The following is a 15,829-nucleotide window of genomic DNA, read 5'->3' as shown; positions in this document are numbered from 1 at the left end:
GTCTGTCTCATGAACACGCTGTATGACATACCTGTGCATCTACAGTATTGTGCTAAAGTATTATTTAACCAGTATATATTTAACGTGTGTGTATATGGGTTCAATATATAGGAATACAAATTTGTTATGTTGGGGGGGTCCGGGTATATGTGTGTACACACAGGTAGGTACACACACACAGAGCCACAAACTAGACTTTGAAAGTGGTTGTTGGTCCACATTGAAACCTCTGACCATTTGCTGCTGTGTCCCCTAGATGTTCAAACAGATGCTGACTGAGAAGCAGATAAAGTGGGAAAGCTACAAGACTGAAGGTTCTGAGAGGATGACAGAGCTGGCAGAGGTTTTCTCTGGAGTGAAGCCCCTTACCCGGGTAGAGAAAAATGGTAAGACCCATTCAAGTCGCAATTTCGATGAAAAACAAACTATGCCGCATTGAGCTACACCACATTGAGCTACACCACATTGATACCAAGGGTTTGAGTGTCATTAAAGGTTGTGTAGATATAAAGTTGAAGATGTTTAGCTACTTACACTATTACTTTAAAACCAAAGTACAAAAATATACATTATTTGACGGCATGCTATATAGTAAGATACATTATCTTACAACATACAGTTGTAAGATAATGGGGTCAGATGACTAAGAGGTCAGGGAGTCGGGCTATTAATCAGAAGGTTTCCGGTTCGATTCCCAGCCGTGCGAAATGTGCAAAATGTAATGCTCAACACTAGACATGGGAAGTTTGGATCCTTTTACGGACTTAGTTCTTTGAATCTCATTCATTAAAAGGAAGAAATCTGTTTGGAGTCGTTCGTTCATTTCAACAATTATGCTGCACTGAACTGTAAGTAAAGTACAAAAAGTTTAAATAACAAAACCTGTAATTATTACTTGGGAACGAATATCATTCACGTCTTACTAAACCTAGTCATGCGAAAGTGAACGAGGTAAACAAATCCATTTCTGTTTCCTCTTCTGAGCCTATGCAGGTCACGTGAAAAATGATCCAAAGATCCTTATCCAAATATCCAATGTTTTCTGTTTTATCTAGCTACTAATACTGAGCCTATGCACTTAGATTCATGTTGTTTAATTGTAACTTGCTTAACTACATGCTCTTATGGTTCTTCCCTTTGGCACTTATTTTTTGGTTGTTCAGAATTTGTGATTCTTGTTTTTGGCTACCCGCAATGCTTTGTGGCTATCTTGTTGTTATTATCAGTGACCTTTCCACTTGTAAAGCTCTCTCTTGGAAGTCGTTTTGGATAAAAGCATCTGCTAAATGAATAAATGTAAATGTACCCGGCAGATGAACGAATCGTTAACCTCCCGACCGTGTCTTCGGATCAATGTTTCGTTCCTCTGCCAACCGAGTCCTCGTATCAGTAGGTGCGTTCGACATGGACTGCGGCTGCATGAAATGACCGGCAAGAGTAGCCGCTTGCAGCCGGGGAGGAGTTAAAAACGACTCTGTGAAGTCGGATATTTCAGCTTCTCGTGGTTTGCTGCGTTGACGTCAGTCATGGCCGATTAAGAGCTGTTTGCTTACTTTACTTTATTTATAATTAAATGTAGTCTTTCCGTTAGTAAAGAGGCAGAGTAAAACCCTTTCTTCAATAATTTGTTAATTCAATTAAACAGTTTGGTCCGGATTTGAGCATTGGCGTAACTGAAGGTGTCAGAATAATTACAAAACACGCTTCCAAGTTGTCGTTTGTGAGTCTGGCCAATCAAGAAATAGCTGTGTCGTCACTAGAACCCGTGCAATTGCTCTTAAGAAAATGCGCTCGGCTACACAGCCGGCAGTTCTCGAATCGATCTCACGGTACTTTGATGGCGACGTCTCAAATCGGACAAAAAGTCTAACCAGAATTCACTGTTTCAAGTCAGCCGCCTGCAGCCGGCTGCACCACTGCATGAAGTCGGTCCATGTCGAACGCACCTATTGTTTCGTTCCTCTGCCAACCGAGTCCTCGGATCCTTTTTCACGTGACCTGCATAAGCTCAGTACTGGTAGCTTGAGGAAACAGAAATTATTCTTTAATTTCCCGACTGGGTGATTGTACGGGTCTTTGGATCCCTTTTCACATGACCTGCATTGGTTTATTAGAGGAAACGGTTACCTCTCCCGATTAGCGGCCACAAGAAAAAGAACGAATCTCTCTTTGAGAGGACTCGTTACTCCCGAGTCCTTCTAAGGATTTGTTCAAAATGAACGAATCGTTCACGAACGACACATCACTACTCGACACTTGAACGGGGGCTTATTACTTAAAAGAGGAATTCTTCCTACTGTGTCAGTTACACTATCAGGGCTTGGAAATACAGTGACTTGCAAATGGCTAGTAGAACATAACATTTCATTATTATTTCAGTAAATCAAACAGCTGCAAGACCCAGTGAAATGTTGTACAGCTAGCAACCTAACGCTAGCATCGCTAACGACATTGGCTAACAGTGGCGGCTGGTCAATAGAGGGTGATATGGCGCCGCCCTCCCTGATGAAAAGTGTTTTAGATTTTAGTTTTCATGTAATATGTTTTCTAAACAATAACTAAAGCATGACTGTGTTAAAAATACACAATAACGTGTTGTGTGTATATATATATACTAAAATTCTGTTTCGGGATAAATTTACTTCATGCTCGACATCTGGGGCGATAGAAAAAGCGCCCATCGAAACGTCTACCAACCTGCTGGCGATAGGTGAATTGCTGACCGTTGCTAACAAGAAACACATATTTAGCCAATCAGCGTCCTAAAAACTGATGCCTAAAGGGCTCTGGAATTAGCGCCCCAAGCGGAGTTAGAGTATAGAATTGATTTTGCGACTGTAGGCCCTTCTTAACGTTATTGAAAATGAATGACTCAGGACCGGACTTCAGACATTCTCATTTCTCAAATTCTGTCAGATATCCTCTCCAAAATCCTTTTAAGAGGAGAACTTTAGTGGAGAAAATAAAATTAAAAGAGTTTGCCCCAACCTGACATCAAAATTACACAACAGGCGAGCGAAAAGGGTAGAGGTAAATCATACACAAAGGTTTCTCCCACGATTGGTAAGCTACAACAGAAAGGCCTGGCTAGCTGGATGCAGTCATGTCAATGCCTTATTTTGCTTCCCGTGCTTGCTTTTTATAACATTCGGAACAGATACAGCATGGACTGTTACAGGAGTTAAGGACATTAAACATTTATCTGAGAAAACAATCGCTATGCAACTGGACGAAGGTCACCGGATTGAGGTGAGGAGAAACAACAAAGAAGTGGATAAGAACAGGCACGTTCTATCAAAGATTATAAGTAATTAATATTTAGTTTTACAGGAATTATTGTGTTGTGTTTCTAATAATACCAGGGAGAGTGGCTCAAGTGCCCAGATGTCCGTGGTTTTCAATATTTCTGAACTGAGTGTAATGATATTTATAGTCCACAAATGTGGCATTTGCCTATAGCTGTGTGCATTAATTACATAATTACTATTTTACAAAGAACTCGTATCATGCAGTTAGTGTTCAATTGTATTAGGATGGTTACTAAATTGACTGAATATTTCACAGCCCCACCTAGAATAATTTTCACCAGCCGCCACTGTTGGCTAATTACACTTCAGTAGTGTAACCTTTGTAGGTTTGTTTTAGATATAATTTTATATGGTCTGTGGACAATAAGACACTGACGCGGTCCCTTTTCACAACTTGTATTTTCCCACTGCTCTTCTTGACATCGCCCTTCGAACAGCCCTTACTGACTTCACGTAATGCTTACATCCGCATCATGCCTACGGCAACTCCCGATGAACATAGAAACCCTTACAAAAAAGTATACTTCAAGTTTATTTTGTAAGTATACTTAGTATAAAAAAGTATACTATTATCATGGTACTTAAAGTATACTAGCAATGTACTTACTTATATACAATTTTTGTTCCAGGTAAACTGAATTGGCCCACTTTTTATGTCATTTAGTACACTTTTTTTCCAAAGTACTTCAAAGTATACTTTGGAATACTCTTAAGTAACCTGTGTAGTGCACTTTTAGTTCATGAAGTATACTTCATAAAGTACCTCAAAGTATACTTCGTAATACTTTCAAGTGTACTTTCAGTTATTTTAAGTACTTCAAGAAGTAAACTTGAAAATGTAAATTTACTGTGATTTACTAATATATTTAAATGTTTAGGGAGCCCTCACACGCCGCTGATCTTGCGTCACTTGACCAGAATGGGGCCCCTCGCCAAGTGACACTGCAGATTTTTTTTTTTTTTTTTTTTTTTTTTGTCTTCTCAAAAAAAAGAAAAGAGAAGCATTAATCAACTCTAAAATACAATTCAAAGTAAAAGACAATCAACAAAGACAGTCAAAAACATACAGAATCCCACAAGAGGGTACAGGACATAAACCGCCAAGGCGGTGCACATAACAATTGCCCCCTAGGGGGTTACAAAGGGGAGTCTGAGTTCGACGATGTCGATCCAGGCTTCCGCCCAAATGGCTCCGTCTCCCTCTCCTCCCTCGACGTCCTCGCCAGTGGAGTCGAGCGACTGGCCCACTGCCCTCTATCGCGACGGCCCCTGGGAAGGCTCCATCCCTGTGCCACTTCTCCCAGGCTGCCCTTCGGCGAGGATTTCCTATCCTCTTGCGAGGATTCCGAAATCTGGTCTTCCGGCGCTCCGTCCGGTCGACCGTCCATTCCCTCTAGCAGCCTGGCCTGCTTCTCGGGGTACCAGCGACGTCGGGTGCCAAGACACCCAACGCCCTGAAAAGGGACAAGTCCCTGCCTGGCGTCGGGGCCGAAACCCCCAGGCAGGCAACCGCTTCGACCCGCCTCCGTCACCGGATCCCGATACCGGCGATCCGGTATCGACGGGGGAGGGTCAATGTCTGTCCAATTAAGGACAGACACTCACTTGATCTGAGCCAAAAGGCCGAGAAGCGAGTGACACTGCAGATTCTTCACTGAAATAAGCTATTTTCAGCGTATGCATTACCGGTGCAGGAATCCAGCGGTTCTTATCAAATGTAACAGTCATTTAACTCATGGTTACAATGGTAAATCAGCACAACAATGACAATTACCACGCAACCAAACACTACAGTCTAAGCAGACACATTTAAAAAACGAAATTTATGAAGTAACATTTATATTTCGAACAAACGGCAAACTTATCAGCAAATTTTAACACTGTTTACCGCCTTGCATCATGGGAATTGACCAGCCAATGAGCCATTTTTTATCTTCATTTTTTCACTTTTTTATTTAATTCTTCAGTCAGTTTGACAGTATAACCTTCAAATGCATAATGCAACTCTTCTGTTGACTTCTTTCTCAAGCAGCTTTTTCGTTTTTTCCATTAATACTCCAATTTGCAATTATTAGTATAAGAGTATAGGGCTTCAAAATGTTTTGGCAGTGATTAAGGTTACAGCTTCTAAAAAGATTCTATCTGCAATGCATTGTAGATTTTCCTGGACATGAATAATTAGAATATACAAGATGGATCTAAGACATTTAACCTGTAATGTACTTTAAAAGTATTTTGACTGTTTTTGCTGTATAATAATAGAAAATGTACATCCTACTCCAGAAGAAATGTATACCACTTTCAGTTTCTAAGCATACTTCTTAAAAGTATATCAAAAGTGAAATTTTTTTCGAAGTATACGTCTTAAAAGTATATCAAAAGTGAACTAAAAGTGTACTATCCATATTTTAGTACATTTATAGTATACTTTAATAAACTTCTTTTTTGTAAGGGAAGGTCGATTTGCAAGCTAGCTAAACTTATACTATCTTAAACAATTTTGTAGACATAGCAATGGATTTTGCCACTAAATGAGTGACTTGGCTTTTTTCTGGACATACTATCCACAACCTAAGTGTGTTACACAATGCTGTAAGATTGCCTATACTCGTGCATTGCTTGGTACTGCAGTGCACTGAAATTTGTCATTTTATGTATTGGGCTATGTTAAACTCTTTCTCCAATCTGCAGATTGATAATACAACCAGAACTCAATTAAACGTAGTCTTTCCGTTAGTTCAAGTTCAAGTTTATTATCATATACTTATAAACAGCATTTATCAGTAATGAAATTCTTTGTGCTCAATGTCCGTTCAATTTGGAAAATAAATAATTTAAATACTGGAGAATGGAGAAAAAGGGTGTAAAAAATGCATTTTACAAAATGTAGTGCAAAAAGATATTTCAAGGATAGTTCAGCATCCTTATGACATGTGGGTAAAAACTATCACTGTATCTGCTGGTACGGGACCTTACGCTCTTGTATCGCTTTCCAGAAGGCAAGAGGGAGAAAAGACTGTGGCAGGGATGACTAGGGTCAGAAATGATCCGCTTGGCCTTTCTCCTGCAGCGCTGGCTGTAAAGGTCCTGAATGGATGGTGATGCAGTCCTTGTAATACGCTGTGCAGATTTGATCTTTGTAGTGCCTTCCTGTCCTGGGCAGTGCTGATGCCAAACCATGTTGTAATGCCACCAGTCAGTATGCTCTCAATAGTGCAGCGGTAAAAAATTGGTCAGTATAGTGCAGTCCATTTCCGCAGTCGCCGTAGAAAAAAGAGCCTCTGTTTTGCTGTCCTTGTAACCACACCAATATGGTGTGTCCAGCTTAGATCCTCGCTGATGTTGATACCATGAAATCTGAAACTTTTGACTCTCCACAGCTGTGCCCCCGATGTGAATGGGTGCATGTTCTCCCTGCAGCCGCCTGTAGTCCGCTATCAACTCCCTGGGTTTTGCTACATTGAGCAGCAGGCTGTTATCCTGACACCAGGATGTCATTGTTGCCACCTCTGCTCTGTAGGCAGACTCCTCACCATTCTTGATGCAGCCGATAATGGTGGTGTTGGAGCTGAAAGTGGCTGCACAATCATAGGTGAACAAGGGAGTACAACAGTGGGCTTAACACAAAACCCTTTGGGGCACCAGTGCTGAGTGTTAGGCTGGTTGAGGTGATGTTACCTAGTCGTACTGCCTGTGGCCTGTTTGTCAGGAAGTTCAATATCCAGCTGCATATGAAGGGACTGATGTTCAGGTTCTGTAGTTTCATGATGAGCCTGGATGGTACTATGGTGTTAAAGGCAGAGCTGAAGTCGATGAAGAACATCCACACGTACGTGTTGTTCTGATCCAGTGTAAGAGGCGGACTAAAACCCTTCAACAAATATTTACTTCAATTAAACAGTTTGGTCCGGATTTGAGCATTGGCAAAACTGAAGGTGTCAGAATAAATACAAAACATGTGTCAATGTTGTTGCGGTACTTTGATGGATTCGTCACAGTGACCTAGCCTCAACGCCGTCTCAAGTCGGACAAAAAGTCTAACCAGAATTCACTGCTTCAAGTCAGTCCGCTGGAGCAAGTCGAACACACCTTGTGCTCTTGGTACCCAGAATGCCCCGCGGCAAGCTGAAAAGCTATGAAGTTTAAGGGCATTAGCTTAGTTAGATAAGCATTGTTTGGAGATCTATTGTTGTGTTCTATCTGTTTTGATATGTATAATGCTATGGTCTGTAGTTATATCATTTGAGTTGTCACCCTGATTGGGAATGTTGTCTAGTTAGGTGGCTATCCAAGCTGTCCTATGGAAAAGTGCGTCTGGGGAAATGAACAGTCGTGAGCAATGTTCCTAAACGCTAGCTGGCGCTACGGTATCGCTGTTACCGATTTAAGTGCGGCCTGTACTCCGATTTACAAACACAAAGCTCCCATTCTGCTGGGGTGCAACTTATAGAACATGCTGCTTATTTTCAGAAAAACACGGTACTCAAAATACAAGCACCGATAATATAGTAAGCAGCATTTCGTGCAATATAGTAAGCAGCATTTCGTGAACGAAAGTTCATGATTCATAAATTTTGGTGAACGTGAACTGAACGTACTGTATTACTGCCTGATGAATGATACTGTGAACGCGTTCATTCTGGTGTCTGTGAACGGCACGTTCATTTTTTTAAATTTCGTTCAATAAGGTGCCAGCTTTCTAGAGACTTCCAGGCGAAAAACACACCGGTAACAGTCCTGCCAAACAATCTAAAAGTGCCTCAATAATGTTGAAATGTTTGACACTTTGAATGTTGCACTTTCAAGTTCAACCTTAATTTCCTTCTTCAGCCAGCAACAAGTGTTAAAGCAACAAATGGGGGAAGGCAGTCCCTTCAATGCCAATGTAAATCCTAGTTGGATAAGGATAACAAATTGTGTCGAAATCTGACACATAGTTTCAGCGTTAAACTAATAATATAATAGCTGGCTGTGGAAATCATTTAGAAAATTATAGCTCATAACATATTGAAAAAAAGAACTGAACTAGTTAATTTTTTGGAGCTGTGAACCTAGTTCAACATTTTGAACTATGAACTTAACTAGTTAAATGTAGAAAGTGAACTTTCCCAACATTGGTAAGCAGTTGGGCAAGCATGCTCAGACTTGTACATCTCCAACTATGATGTTCCTGAGCCTCCAACTATAGATTGCGGTAGCCGAGCCTCTCCCATGGTCTGACAGTGGGAACTCAATCGTTTTCGGAGTTCACTGAGATTAGTTAGGGTTGTGGTGGTCATTTGAATTTCCTTTCTTTTGACTAAACTCACCACATAATCTTTTTTTAATATTTTATCATAAGTTCCTTCTGTGTTCCATAGAGAACCTCCAGGCATGGTTCAGAGAAATTTCAAAGCAGATAGAGTCTCTGAACTATGAAGACTCCACTGCTGCAGGGAGGAAGACGGTACAGCTCATCCAGGCCCTGGTCGAAGTAAGAACTATAGCTTTTTACACTCTCTACTTCTCTATGCTGTGTTATAATACCATAGTACCATAATGTAATTTTCCTTACACTCAGGTCCAGGAGTTCCACCAGCTTGAGTCCAACCTGCAGGTGTGCCAGTTCCTGGCTGACACCAGGAAGTTCCTGCACCAGATGATTCGCACCATCAACATCAAGGAAGAGGTCCTGATCACCATGCAGATAGTAGGAGACCTGTCCTATGCCTGGCAGATCATAGACAGGTAAGGGTTGTACCAGACCTGGTTTACAAATTGTATGTAGACATTGTTGGTCCATCCATCATCTTCTGCTTATCCGGGGCTGGGTCGTGGAGGCAGCAGTTTAAGCAGGGTATTCCAGATATCCATATCCCCTGCAAAACCTTTCAGCTCTTCCTGGGGGATACCAAGGCATTCCCAGGCCAACTGATATATAATCTCTCCATGCTCCTTCCTCCCATCACTTGTGAACAATATCCAACATTCCCAGTCCTGATAGGGTCCAAGACATATGTCTGTAGGTCTGATAATATGAAATCAAAGTCAATCATCGATCTTTGGCCTAAGGTGTTCTGGTACCAAGTACACTTATGAACACCCTTATGCTCAAACATGGTGTTTGTTATGGCCAATCCATGACTAGCACAGAAGTCCAGTGGCAACATTCAGGTTCAGATCCTGCAGGCCGTTCCTCCCAGTCACCCCCCTCCAGCTTTCTCCGTCATTGCCCACATGAGCATTGAAGTCAACCAGCATAATTATACAGTCCCCAGATGGAACCCCTTCTAGGACGCCACCCAGAAACTCCAAGGCGGCCGAGTACTCTGACCTGTGGTTCGGTGCATAAGCACACGACAGTCAGTTTTCCCCCCAGCATCTTGCAGCCGCATAGATGCAACCTTCCCTGGGGAGAACTCTAACATAGTGGCGTTCAGCCAGGGGCTTGTGAGTATTCCCACACCCGCCCTGCACCTTTCACCCTGGGCAACTCCGGAAAAGAATAGTCCAGCCCCTCTCTAGTACTCTAGGGCTATGAATAGAGTTGAGCCCACTATATCAAGTAAGTACCGCTGCACCTCCCACACCAGCTCCGGTTCCTTCCCCGCCAGGGTGGTGACATTCCACATCCCTAGGGACCAGTCTGCAGTGTCGGGGGTCAGCATACCCAGGTCCTTGCCTTTGCCTGCCAACTGACTTGCAAAGCACCCGACCCCAATGCCTGTCCCTGCGGATGGTGGGCCCACAGGGCGGTGGCTTCGTGTAGCTCTTTTGGGTTGTACCCGGCTGAGGCTCGGCCACCAGACGCTCGCCGGTGAGCTCCCCTCACTGGGTCTGGTTCCAGGAGGTTACCCCGGTTTCCCTTTACTGGGCGAGGGCCTGCAGCTGTCTATTTTCCGTTTCATATGGGGTCTTGTGAATCGCTCTTAGTCTGAGTTTGTTCGTTTGGACTGTTATTGTCAGTGGATACTGTAATTGTTTGAGATGTTATTCTTTCGCTACCCACAGCTTCACATCCATCATGCAGGAGAGCATCCGAGTGAACCCCTCCATGGTGACTAAGCTGAGAGACACATTTCTAAAGGTATAATTCTCATTTATTGTACTCATATAAATGCAAAACAATAACATGAATCATTGGAGGATATGGTGCCATCAAATGTTTTAGCAGATAAACTGGTTGTGGGATAAACAAGATAACAAAATATATGAAAACCTGCACTGGTGTTAACATTTCTTTAACTTGAACAGTTGGCATCTGCCTTGGACCTGCCCCTGCTGCGCATCAACCAGGCCAACAGCCCTGATCTCCTCAGTGTCTCCCAATTCTACTCTGGGGAGCTTGTGGCCTACGTCAGAAAGGTAGTGTTTAGAAATTAGGGCTGGTCTTTTCTGGTTGATATGCTCTTGGTTGACTAAGATTTTTTTTAGTTGAGCTGCCTTATGGCAGTGTGAGATCTGATTCCTGCTTGTGTCATCATTGCTGAATTAACTAAATGTTCTACATAAATTGTAGATTATATTATTTAAGACAAATAAAGCAACTCAAAAAATATATAATTTAAAAGAAATGTGTTACTGTTTTCCCTTTCGTTAATCTGCGCTTTGTTTTGGTTTGGTATTTTGCACACGGCACAAGCACAATTGGCTGCAGAACTACAAACTCTGCCATAGCCTATTTTGTCGGTGTTATTAGTCAAAATGGCAAAGAAATCTGTGGTATGGCAGCATTTCATTAAAGTACGTTTACATTTACAAAGTACCGGGTGACCCGAAAAACTTTGAATGCAATATCTGCCAACAACGGTTTATTTTTCATAGTTCAACGTCGAATATGGTGTAGCCTACTACCTGAAAAATTGTAAGTTGGCCTAGCCCTACTTCGCTCATGTTAACGCGCTGGGTTGAAAAATGAATATGCCTATTATAGTCATCACATCCAAATCGAATGACATTATCTTCTCCGGCCAAGACAACAAAATCTTTCTCTGTTGCACCGTTCCTCTCTCAGCTTCTACGTAAGTTCGCTATTAGAAATGGTCATGTTTCCCACATGAAATGTTATCACTGTGTCTTTTCATGGAATTCATGGAATTTCTCATATCACTATTGACATTCTCTATCATCTTCAGTAATTGTTCAATCTCCAAATCTATTTTTGTGAAATTGCCAATGCTATGGTAGCCTACATTCATGCAAATGATTATGTAGCCTTCATTCGTCTGCTGTTTCCTATAAATTGCAAATGTTATGTTGTCAAAAATGTACTATGTTGGTTCTCTGTTAAACGGCCCACCGGACGGATTTTGTGGTGTCAAATTGTGGTTTTGTGGTGACCCATTAGGAGCTTCCATATCCTGTCCATAGCCTTCTAAAGCCAACCAGGTGGCTCCCAAAATCTGTGCTTTCTCCCCCCCAAAACGGCTTTGACCAATCCTAGCTTAGCTATCGGTCACTTCTTGAAGAGCAGTCAGATGGCTGAGAGGTTAGGGAGTCGGGCTATTAATCAGAAGGTTGTTGGTTCGATACCCGGCCGTGCCAATTGATGTTGTGTCCTTGGGCAAGGCACTTCACCCTATTTGCCTTGGGGGGGAATGTCCATGTACTTACTGTAAGTCGCTCTGGATAAGAGCGTCTGCTAAATGTAAATGAAGAAGCTCTGTCAAGCTTTCGGTCATTAAAATGCCATACAGACATACAAATCCGATAGCAAGTAGTACCCCAGGAGTTTAGAGCGGAGAGTAAATTTCCCCTTTCCACAGCCCAAAATCCAAGAGTAAAACAGTGTGGTATGCCCCATTCTCAGCTGAATATCTTAAAGATCAACAAACGTACTTTTGTCTGTTTCAACGTACTGTGTTGCTATTGTACTCTCTCTGAAGCCCAATGCTAGATATTAGATGTCAGATTACATCGCAAAACTGAATAAAAAATGTATGGTTACAGTTTACTAGTATGATTAGGCCTACTTATAATATTATATTAATAGTAGCTAGCTTTTAGAGCTACTATTACCAACAAACTAAACTGACTGCTGTAAAACTAAGCTAGATAGAGCTAGAGGCCAGGTAAGGAGCTACAGAAGCTAACGCAATGTTGTCCACTGACACTGTATTTAGCCACTACTACTAGTATGATAATATTAGCAGTAGTTAATCATACTAGGAAGTAATCATTTAAAATCCACTACAGCACTAAGTTTTGTGAATATTATCTCACATCTAACATAGCGTTAACTCCAGCTAGACCATGACAGCCATCTAGCCACAGGGCTGCCAACTCTCACGCATTGGCCGTGAGACACATGCATGGTGCACACACGTGAAATCTCGTCTCGAGGGGAGGTTGCTTTGTACGCGGCAACATTTTAGTTGGCCCCACCAAATCTCACTCCAAGGTTTTTTGAGAAGTTGGCAGCCCTGCAGCCAGCTACACTCCAACAGTACGTATTTAGCTCTAGTACATGGGTCTGTGCTGGAAACTTCATATTTCATTTCATTTAATTCAGATTAATATATGATCAACTTGAACATGATGCTAAACAATTACAAATTGATTTGCTTTAATCACTGAAGCAGTTTAACCTTGACCCTCTACTACAGGGCTCCCCAAACTTTTTTCTGCAAGGGCCAGATAATTTTTCCTTTCTTTAATGTGGGTCCGGGTCGGTCTGTAACAGAAAATTACATGGGCCGGAGTGTTTACCAGTATTATTGTGGAGATTCTATGCTTTTAAATGTATTTATTATGCTAGATTAGTTTATTATTTTGTTATGCACCGTACATCCGTACATATCAAGGGATATATAGCCTATAAAAAGAGTATTGAAATGTTTTCATATTCATTGCTATTGAAATCAAAACATTTACTTACCTATGCATATTAATCAGTGTGAACCGTTTTTTATATATATTTTTTTTTATAAATGTCTCTGGCATTGTTCAGAGGGCCGGTCCAAATGCGTGGGCTGGGCCGTATTCGGCCCGTGGGCCGTAGTTTGGGGACTACTGTAGTGTAATACAGTATGTTTTTTTTCATTATTGAAATGTCCCCCTCCTTGTTGATTTGAATATATTCACTGCATATTGCAATCTGTTTCCCCTCGATCTGGAGGTATTTCTCTAAAAAGAATCATCACACTGACCAGTACAAGTATGCTACTTTTATACAGCATTTTAAAGTAGTACCCGCTATACAAAGAAGCAACGCTTGACGGAGTAACGGTAACTAAGGTGGGCGTGGCTTACGTGAAAGGTAAAATTGTTTCACAAATGAACTCTGTGACCGTATAGCCAATGAAATTATGAAGTCAGCATTTTACAGGTTTAGGGGTAGCATTGGAACTTTTCAACTTAAAAGTCCTTGTGCTAAACGGCTCACAGAAACGGACCTTTTTCTGCGTAATTCAGACAAAACACTCATGTGTTAATGTTTAAGTTGCTGTGTGTCAGCATACTAATGGAGGATTTGGATATGGGATATGATTGCTCAGAGTACCACCTTTCCTTAGAGACAACAATTATGAAAAGTAATACCTTTTTATTAGGGCTGTCAAAGTTAACGTGTTAATAACGCGTTAACGCAATCTCACTTTAACGCGACAAAAAAATTGTGCCGTTAACGCAGGCTTCTTTTCGACCCCGGGAATCGCCTGTCGTCACATGACTTCGACTGCCGACGGTTGCTGAATGATGGAGAGAGGGCTTTTAGATGTGAAGTTCCATTGTAAGAAGTTGTGAGACGGCTCGGTTGACAAAACTAGGGCTGTGTGTACAGATTGTCAGGAGTTTAGTTATCACCAGAGTACTTCCAGCCTAAACTATCACATGCAAGCAAAGCACACAGCTAGCAGCAGCAACGTTAGCACTGTAAATGGCAGACAACATTCGCAAAAAAGGCGAGCAGCTGACTGAGTTCAACAAAATAGAAATTGTCTTGTTCAATATTAAGGTCAATCTGTGGTTGCTTAAGGATCTGAAGTATTTTTGAGGTGAGATTTGAATATTTTGGAGCAGGATATCGTAGTAGGCTATGAGACAACATGTCTTAAATGTATTTTATTTTCCATAAGTCAAATTTTGTAGATGTTTATTATAGCTACAGCAGTATAGTTTGTAAGTGAATAAAACTCCCTCACAATTTAAGTTGTGTTCCATCTGAACTTCTTATATGGACATGATCATCCAGTTAGGCCTATTTGAAGTTTTTAAGTACACCCTTTTAATGTTTTGTTTTTTTAAATCATTTATTGGGGTAAAATCTTAACAGATTAAATACTTTGCGATCACTTGCGATTAATCATGTGAAATAATGCGATTAATCGCGATTAAATATTTTAATCGCTTGACAGCCCTACTTTTTATCCAAAGTATTTGACCATGGTTTAGCAAGGGAATAGGATGAATGTACATGTCAAACATACATTTATTGTGGTATTGTATTCAACTTTTGACTTATATTAGGTAAGGTTTCATGCTGTGGTCCTATTGTGTCTTACAGCTAATACCTCCTACCTAAAGGTATCTGCAGGCATCTGTATGCAAAAAAGTTTTGGGGGCGGAAATAAAATAATTATAATTCATTGTGTTGAAGCTTTATTAGTCAAAACCAGTAGCACTTAGAGGGATTCTGACAACAAGGGAATGAACTTAAGAGTGTCACCTTTCAAAAGAGACATGCATGCCTTCCAAATTCTTCAAGAACAGCTTTCAATTTACTTTGGGTATGCCTTGTTTAGGCGTTTTATCCAGATTTGACAGGATTGTTAAGAGGTGAAATTGTCTTACCAGCACAAACATCATAACAGAAGTCGTGCACTATGTAATTCACCATACCATACTTGAAGCCTACATCAGTTTTGACATCAGTAAACACATTCATTTATGTAACAATTCACTGATCTATATATCTGAAAGTATATCTACTTCATATTGTCGTCCTGTTTGCTAGCCAGCCCCTTTTGAAAGTAGCTGAATATCAGTTGTAAAATAGAGTTTCCCTATTTTCCTTGCTTAGTTTTATTTAATTGTGAATGCCTTTGTTAATCCTATTAGTTCAATTGTGGGAGGCAACTTAATCAGTTTAGACATCAGTTAACACATTTATGTAACAAAATTCCCTGATACTGAAAGTATATCCACTTTATATTGTCATTCTCTCTACTAACCAGCCTCTGACCAATCAGAGTGAAGGGGCTGTGATGCCAAGCTGCAGCAAATTACTTTTTCATTATTTTACATTACATGTATTCATTTAGCAGATGCTTTTATCCAAAGCGACTTCCAAGAGAGAGCTTTACAAAGGGCATAGGTCACTGATAACAACGAGATAGCCCCAAAAAATTGCGGGTAGCCAAAACATGAAGCACATAGTGAACAACCAAAATAAGTGCCAAAGGGAAGAACCATAAGAGCATGTAGTTAAGCAAGTTACAATTAAACAGCATGAATCGCTATAAGTGCAAGTGTACCTGTAGAAAAGCAAGCAACAGTAAAAAATAAGATAAAAGAAAATGAAATATTTCGTAGCGAGTACAACA

General features: G+C 41.0%; 1 protein-coding gene across 2 annotated transcripts in view; it reads left to right on the top strand.

Annotated features, from left to right (window-relative positions):
• The window catches only part of washc5 (WASH complex subunit 5), a 68,745-nt gene that overhangs the window by 20,597 nt on the left and 32,319 nt on the right, over positions 1-15,829 (top strand). For both annotated transcript variants that reach the window (XM_047029861.1, XM_047029870.1), the window contains 5 exons: positions 257-386; positions 8,669-8,781; positions 8,869-9,035; positions 10,299-10,374; positions 10,542-10,652. In XM_047029861.1, coding sequence (XP_046885817.1) covers positions 257-386; positions 8,669-8,781; positions 8,869-9,035; positions 10,299-10,374; positions 10,542-10,652 — 597 coding nt within the window. The remainder of the gene's footprint in view (positions 1-256; positions 387-8,668; positions 8,782-8,868; positions 9,036-10,298; positions 10,375-10,541; positions 10,653-15,829) is intronic.

The sequence above is a fragment of the Hypomesus transpacificus genome, chromosome 2 (genome assembly GCF_021917145.1).
Source record: "Hypomesus transpacificus isolate Combined female chromosome 2, fHypTra1, whole genome shotgun sequence".
Lineage (NCBI taxonomy): Eukaryota > Metazoa > Chordata > Actinopteri > Osmeriformes > Osmeridae > Hypomesus > Hypomesus transpacificus.
The sequence above is the reverse complement of the archived record's forward strand: the minus strand, read 5'-3'. Positions and strand labels throughout refer to the sequence as shown.